Source organism: Actinia tenebrosa, unplaced genomic scaffold (genome assembly GCF_029948245.1).
Source record: "Actinia tenebrosa isolate PJP-AT-01 unplaced genomic scaffold, QUT_ActTen_1.0 utg34932__unscaffolded, whole genome shotgun sequence".
Lineage (NCBI taxonomy): Eukaryota > Metazoa > Cnidaria > Anthozoa > Actiniaria > Actiniidae > Actinia > Actinia tenebrosa.
In genome coordinates this window covers 7,530-15,881 of record NW_028292607.1, presented here as the reverse complement: position 1 = coordinate 15,881, position 8,352 = coordinate 7,530, and the positions used below count along the sequence as shown (strand labels likewise).

The 8,352-nt window shown below is 35.5% G+C and overlaps 2 protein-coding genes and 1 long non-coding RNA gene across 3 annotated transcripts; 2 read left to right on the top strand and 1 right to left on the bottom strand.

The window, feature by feature from the left end:
• Positions 1 to 681: 681 nt before the first annotated feature.
• LOC148904266 (uncharacterized) lies at positions 682 to 1,866 on the top strand. Its single transcript, XR_016118970.1, has 3 exons — positions 682 to 732; positions 859 to 933; positions 1,798 to 1,866. It is a non-coding gene; the product is annotated as an uncharacterized LOC148904266 (long non-coding RNA).
• Positions 1,867 to 3,566: 1,700 nt separating this feature from the next.
• Positions 3,567 to 6,143, top strand: LOC148904265 (uncharacterized). The gene is made up of 4 exons (XM_089025516.1): positions 3,567 to 4,098; positions 4,393 to 4,541; positions 4,628 to 4,828; positions 5,226 to 6,143. Exons 1-4 carry the CDS (start codon positions 4,007 to 4,009, stop codon positions 5,390 to 5,392), a joined length of 609 nt encoding a protein of 202 aa, XP_088881642.1. The 5' UTR covers positions 3,567 to 4,006; the 3' UTR covers positions 5,393 to 6,143.
• On the bottom strand, positions 5,604 to 7,153 carry LOC148904264 (uncharacterized). Its single transcript, XM_089025515.1, has 3 exons — positions 6,690 to 7,153; positions 6,329 to 6,583; positions 5,604 to 6,056 (listed from the first exon to the last, which is right to left on the bottom strand). The coding sequence occupies exons 1-3, from the start codon at positions 6,980 to 6,982 to the stop codon at positions 5,846 to 5,848; spliced, it is 759 nt and encodes a 252-aa protein (XP_088881641.1). The 5' UTR covers positions 6,983 to 7,153; the 3' UTR covers positions 5,604 to 5,845.
• Between the last annotated feature and the right edge of the window lie 1,199 nt (positions 7,154 to 8,352).

Sequence of the window (8,352 nt, the reverse complement as noted above, 5' to 3'; positions counted from 1 at the left end):
TTACTCCTTGAAGAAACAAACCTGCAAAAGCAAAAATATATATGATGAACTAACAATACAGAAATACCAGATGATACAGTATGTACCGTGGCTTTACACAGAGTATTAATAGAGACTGTGGTGACATTCTATGTCATTTACCCATGATGTCCTACAGATATCTACTAGATGATATGTACTGTGGCTTAACACAGAGTATTACAAGAGACTGGTGACATTCTATGTCATTTACCCATGATGTCCTACAGATATCTACCAGATGATATGTACTGTGGCTTAACACAGAGTGTTACAAGAGACTGGTGACATTCTATGTCATTTACCCATGACGTCCTACAGATGATATGTATTGCATATCAAGATGATATGTACTGCAGCCTTACAGTACATGATATGTTTATGTGCTGGGGTGCATTAGGTAAGTATCTTTAATAACAACTTGGGGCAATCAGATAATTATATATTAAACAGAATATTACATAGTCGTTGGAGATACAGATTTCACCTTCTCATGCCAAGAATATCAACTGTTTGCAGCTCCCAAAGATTAAGTGTGTATCTCTGAGTGGCCACGTAATATCCTCTATTATATCTAAATTGGCTTTCAATAATATGAAAAAGATAATACTTTATTCACCAACATTTGCTTGTGCTCAACAGCTTGTCCACCCAGCCAGTTGAATTGAATACAGAATAACAGACAAAAAAGGGAAACTATTGACTGACAGACAGGTAAGATCATCCATCATTACATGCATAACATACATATGAATGATGCTGTGTTGCCTTCACCACTGGTTTTCAATAACATTCCAAATGTCATATTTCATCTAACCAACATTAGCTTTTGTTCAACAGCTTGTCTACAAAACCAGCTAAATTTGACTTGAGAATAACAAAGACAAGCAATGGCCAGTGCAAACTGACAGGAAGGTGCCTTACATGATTTATATTAGTTATTCTATAATATCAGCCACTACTGACACCTGACAAACCACTGACACCTGACCAACCACTGACTGACACCTGACCAACCACTGACACCTGACCAACCACTGACTGACACCTGACCAACCCCTGACTGACACCTGACCAACCACTGACTGACACCTGACCAACCACTGACTGATACCTGACCAACCACTGTCTGACACCTGACCAACCACTGACTTACACCTTACCAACCACTGACTGACACATTACCAACAACTGACTGACACCTTACCAACCACTTACTGACACCTGACCAACCACTGACACCTGACAAAGCACTGACTGACACCTGTCCAACCACTGACTGACACCTGACCAACCACTGACTGACACCTGACCAACCAATGACTGACACCTTACCAACCACTGACTCACACCTGACCAACCACTGACTGACACCTTACCAACCACTAACTGACACCTGACCAACCACTTACTGACACCTGACCAACCACTGACTGACACCTGACCAACCACTGACTGACACCTTACCAACCAATGACTGACACCTTACCAACCACTGACTGACACCTGACCAACCACTGACTGACACCTTACCAACCACTGACTGACACCTGACCAACCACTGACTGACACCTGACCAACCATTGACTCACATCTGCCCAACCACTGACTGACACCTGACCAAACACTGACTGTTGCTGTGCTTAAGAAAACATGAATTTAACTGATCAATACCTATCTCACGTCTGCCTACAAGCTGAGAAATTACTTCAAATATTTAGTTTACATCTTCCTATCTTTAGAACAAGTTATTTATTGTTGATTATCTTGTACTTTCAGAAAACACAAACCTGTCTTCAGTGCACAGCAACATAACAAGAAAAAAAGAAGCATTGCCTAGAATAACAACCAGAAGAAAGGATACATGAAATATAAAGAAGATTATCAGGGCTATTTATATTGATATTGTCAAAAAAAAAAAAAAAAGAAAAGAAAAAGGAACATGGCTCAAAATAGCAGTCTGCACTTGCAGGCCAAATCTTGTCATTGACAGATGATAAATCATCTTGAAATCCAAAATGGGTAACAATATGGCAAAGTTTCTCTGCCAAAACTTATTTCTCACCAAAAACAAGTGTGGTTATTATAATGCTGTTCTATTTTGAGCCATGGCAATAATGGATAAAGGAAGAAAAAGAAAGAAAAAGAGAAGAGAAAAAAGAAAATGAGATAAGAGTGATTGAAAGAAAAAATTGAAATACTAAAAATGAATTGAATAATATCAATGACCCTATTTCATAAAGACGTCATCAACCTAAACAAACTGCTATTTCACAAAGAAAAGGGAATATAACAAACTCAACAAAAATGAAATGCATTACACTAAATTAAATCTAAAATACCATATTAAAATAATACATTGTTCATATGTGACGTCATTATGAAATAGGGCAACTCAAAAGATATTTGGTTAGAGGACTGGCAAAACAAATCTATTCGTTTAACCACAATATTTTGGCTCTGATAGCAATACAAAATCTCAAAACTTCAACATTTTCTTTTTGATTTCATTTGAAATACAAAGTGTAAATATGTCTATTTCATGATAGGATAAAATGATAAAAAATCAACAAATTACTACTGAATGATAGCATAATGAAATAACTGATCATCGTGCAGGTCTAGTCCTAGATAACCATCACTGCCAGTCCTCTAGCCACTTATATTAGATATAGGAGAGTGTGTAGATACCTGAAACTGAAATAGCAAAGGTATTTAGATTACTCCTAAATAAGGAGGGGGAAAATAAGTCGGACAAGTTTTCCATAGCAACTAGTAAATGGGTTCTCAGTAAAGACAAACAAAACAAGAAACAAAAAATAAGCAAAAATTAAGCGCTGTTCTGTCTCAATTCAATTTTCATATTTTCACAAATTTTATTGCCTTTACTTTAACTGGCTGGTCATTTCTGGCTACATTTATAACCTTACTGAGAACCCTGCACTAGTTAGACACACTCTCCTATATCTAATATTATTATCATTCTTTATTATTTGTACACCAGAAAAATGAAATACACTTGATACCTCCCACGAGGTCCTACCAGCACCTAACAGAAGCTGCCCCACCAGGCCAGGAAACCATAAAAGGTGGTACAACATTGCTGCTCTCGGCAGAGTCTAACCTTGAGGCCATGATCAGAGGACTGCTCTGGCGATGATGGCTGTCGGTAAGGATACCAGGTGATGGCTCTCTGCAGATTTCATGGGAGTGCGCTGATGGCGATTGCTGGCCAATGTGAAGGTTAGTGTGAGTAGGAGCAGAGATAATCGTATCTCACTATTCATGGGTGTGTACAGCAGTGATAACTTTGGGGTGGTGTGCTCGATAGACTTGCATAAGACACCATTCAGACTTTCATACAAGTAGATTAACAAACTGGGAAGACTAGAAGTTGAATCATTTCTAGGTGATCTAATCTTGCGTTAATGATGTTCGGCTAGACTGATACACAAGGTTCTGTCATAGGATTGTAATTTAAAGTGTATATCAGGTCTAGAATTTTTTTACGGTTTTGGCATCTCTAGATGATATAAATAAATATTCCAAAAAAAATTTTTCGATTTCGAATTTTTTTCACCTCGAAATCAGCCTTCAAAGTTAGATTTCTGGCGACGCCCAGTCGTGTTGGCCGTGTTTTGGGAGACGCTAATGGACTGGCACTAGTTTTTCTGTAACGTAAATTCGGTGACACAGTTTAGATCGGCCTTTCGAAGTATTGTAAATATGCCTAGTAGGTGCGTGGTTGGAGGGTGTTCAAATATAACGAAGAAAGGCATAAAACTTCATACGATCCCTTATTTTAATGATGACCGACCAATAGCAAAGGCTAGAAGGAAAAGATGGGTCGATTTTGTGTTGAAAAGACGAGCAAAATGGACGCCTACGGCGACTTCGGCAATATGCTCGGAGCACTTTTCTCCAGAGGACTACAGTCAGCGTTACTCTTTCGGAGAAGACGACAGAAAGCTGGCACACTTAGTAAGGGATGAGACCGGAATTGTGTCATACCCAAAACTTTACCCAGTTCCATCGACTAGTTCAGCTGAAGCCAACAATTCTCAAAGAAATCGCCGAAAGGTAAGTCGTCGATTGATAATAAAAAAATGTCACACATATTGGACTATATGCCCCAACTGTAGCACTATCGTTTGTTTACTATATAGATTTTTCTAATATTATAATCATAGTATTATTCTCATATAAAAGCTATCAAGAAATAAGACATAAATGCATGACTAAATATTTGCATTCTTGCAAAAACTTGAATTGCAATATGCAAAATAAAGAAACAAATGAAATCAAACTAAGATATTCGAATAATAAGAATAATAATTTGTTATAATCATTCTCTTTGTTTTCTTTCCTTCCAAGACAAATACTTGCTGTAAGCCACTTCAACTACAATATCATTAGAGAGACAAAAAAGAAGCCAGATGGATCAGACCAAGTGAGATTTATTTATCCGAAGTTTAAAAATGGGGAGGCTACTGTAAGAGATGTGAGAATAAAACCAGATTATGGTAAGAATTGCTATTTCGGCACATCTGATTTAACAAAAAGTCAAAAAATACTTGTATACATGTTATTGTTTATCTTTTATCAATAGGGTATGTGGAAGAGATATACATCACTTTTCTCGAAGCATTGCAGAAAGAAGACATGTTAAGAGAGGCACAGAAAGAATTAAAAGAAATGACCCCACCATCAATGAACACGATGCTGGTAAAAGAAAGTAAAACTGTGGCTTTGGAAAAAAAGGAAAAAAGAAAGAGTATGGTTGTAGACAATGTACCACCCACAACACCATGTGAGTAGGATGTTATTTCCCATTGATGTTTCTAAGTTTGAAGAGTGCCATCATCATACCTGTGAAATTTGCTTAGCTGAATAGCACTGAATAGTGCTAACCAAACAAAAGAAAACAAATGAATTTGTGCTAATTATTACTACTATTTAGATTTTGTACTATTTCACTGGTTATACTGACTGCACTCTGTTTCAGTGTTCAAATATCACCAAGTCCTTATTCAGTGCTTTCACTATAGATCTTTCTTCATAATTAGACTGTTGTGTCTAAGTCATGAAGGTTTATTTCTAATATGTTGAATAATCTAACAGTCATAACATAATAGAAGTATAATATAAACTAACAATTTTGTCATCAACTATTCACTTCATGCTAATTTGTGCATTACTTTTATCAGTATCACAGGTACTTGAACAAGAAGCCAAAGCTGCCGAAATTAAGAAAACAAAGAAGATTGGAGAAGGCAGGATAGAGAAATCAATCCCTCATTGCACTCATTGCAAGAATCCCATGAAAGGACACAAGAATGTGAAAGACTGCCCTAAAAACCAGAAAAGCAGTTAATACTCTCTTGCTTTTAGAGTGAAGTTACTAAACCCTTGAAATAGAAATTACTTGTTAAGGTGTAATAGTCAAATAGACACAAAAGAAAACAATGGCATTAGAGTCTCAGTGCTAAGGTGTATTAGTCTACTATCCATTTCACTGGTTTAGTGACTTCACTCTTATATTAATATGTAGAAATGTATCATTTTGTAATACTTTTTACAATTAATTATTTTATAATTTTTTATTATAGTTGTAAGTGCAATACAAAGTGACAAATACAAAACAACCCTCATAAAGGCAATTTGAGTCATTTCTATTAGACCCATGATACAAAGTTGTATAATTAGTGAGGAGAGTCGAAGTAAAACAAAAGAAAACAGTGAATATCTACTACTATGTAGTGCAATTTTTTTCATGCTTCGAGTAAAATCACTCTAATGCAATGTTCTGTTTATAATATAATATGTATCACTCGTTATCTTCGTATCCACAAAAATCGGTGCTAGGAAACTGTTTTCTTATCGAGTGGTATGCACAAGCAGGCAGTGGGATTCTCTTGGATCCTCCTCCTTGATAACCATGACAAGCACAAGCAGGCAGTGGGATTCTCTTGGATCCTCCTCCTTGATAACCATGAACCAATTGGGTGAATTCCCTGTAAGCTGTTGCACGGAGAAGCCTAAAATATGAAATGATAATTTGTTAGTATATAAACTTATCAAACAAACAAGAATATATTCTTGAAATAAACAACTGTCAGTTACAATTGCTATTTACATCATTATCATGGAAATAAGTAATACTTTAAAACGGCATGGTATGACTTGTAAAGCACGTGAACAGTAAAAGATATAAGAAAATAAGGAAGAAAACATTAGTCATAGTTATCTTACTTGTTCTGGGCCCATGTAATTAAAACTAAGCTTAGAAGAAAAAAAAGGATTTACTCACTCTTCTTCACTGCCAATTTGTCTATACTTATATCCGTCGATAGTGCGGTACTTGGCACATGATGAACGTAGGGACCAGCGATTTAAACAAACAGGCTCAAACCCTGGATGTAAGGTCACACAAATGGGAGGTACTTCCAATTCTTCGAGCACTTCGGAAGACTTCAGTGACTCGAGACAACCCTCTATTTCGTGACAGCAATTACACTCTTGAGGTTTTTGAAGTAAGTCTTTCTTGCAATGACCGCATCTACACCTAAAAGAGGAAACGTTTAGATTTGCGAGTTAGTAAAAAAATCAAAACGAAACTAAATATTTTGCAAAAAGAGTGAGCTTGTAGCTAGATCTTGATAGTTACGTACCAAGCGCTATTCGGCGTGACGCCATCAAATCTTTCTTGAAGCTTTTCATTTCTCTTCTCGATCTTTGAAATTTCTTCGTTATATTCACTGAGCCAGTCCGCATCAGCAAGTGGTTCTGAAGAATATGGTCCTACCAATTCGTGAGATTCAGACCTGGGGTAGCTATCATCTGACTCGTGTGTTTCAGCATGTTGATGGCATTCGTCCTCTATTTCTCCATCCTCTTCCTCTGAATATATACTTGAAATCTCGCTTTCAGAGCTGCAATCACTCCCGTAATAGTTCGTAGCCATCTTGTGAAATTATATATTGAAATTTATGTTTTTTGAAGGAATGAAAGTCACTAACGGGTCAATGTTTACAATACTTTGTCTACTCGTATCCTTGACAATCGCTTTTCTCGGTTCTCGAATTTACGTCACTAGTTACCAGTCTCCTAAAACACGGCCAACACGACTGGGCGTCGCCAGAAATCTAACTTTGAAGGCTGATTTCTAGGTGAAAAAAATTCGAAATCGAAAAATTTTTTTTGGAATATTTATTTATATCATCTAGAGATGCCAAAACCGTAAAAAAATTCTAGACCTGATATACACTTTAATAAGTTTTTTCACCAGCAAAACAAGACCTCAGTTTCTGTAACACTAACCTTTTTATAATACAATAATCATAAGAAATAAATTAATTGAAAAGGAATGAAAAAATTCTACCTCCTGATAATCAAAATCAAATGAAGCTAAAAAATGAAAAAAACAAAACAAAACAAAGAAATTCAACATAAAATGTTCTCCAACGATTGTTCTCAACCAAGACAAATATGACAAACCAATATAATATAAGCACTATACAACACAAATGCAATTTAATTGCACATTCCTATTTTCTATGAAACTGAGGTCTTAACAAAATCTGTTACAATTCAATAATCTCAAATACAAAAAAATCAAATTAAATGATTACACACAAAAGTTCAGCACTGTCAAATCATTTAAAATGTCAAACTTTATGTGAAAATTAATCACAAAAACAAAATATTTCTGTTGCAAAATACTTATTTTGGAGAGAAAACAATTTCTTTTTAAAACAAAACAATTTCTATTTTAAGTTAAAGTATTTCTAAGGAAAATGTGTTTTCAAAACTCCATCCAAAATTATCCAAAGCAACCACAAAACATGTATCATTATGTCAAATCAAACTGAATTTTTCTTCAAATTCCAAATTGTTTTTAACACCGACAAAGTCTGCCTGAATTTCAGTATGTTTGATTTCTTACCATGAATTATTTCCCCAATATATAATGGGAAACACCAAAAATCAGCTGTGCAAAATCCTGAAATATTGCACAAAAGTGCAGACAAATAAATCCAAGCCAAACAAGGCAAATGGAAAATGAATGAATAGAGGACAAGGTGAGCCATCAAAGAATGGCATTGAAACACCATACCTCACAATCAAGAAACAATTACACTTGAATGAAATAAAAATATTTATTACAAGTAAAACCAAGAGTTGTTTTACTATGAATTACGATGTCCAAAGCACTTGTATTATATGCACAAGCTGTCCAAAATTAAACAAAAATTTGTACTATGATTCAAAAATTCTTGGCAGAAAATTGAGAACTTGTTCTGAAATTTGATTCGCCAATTGTGATACATGTAG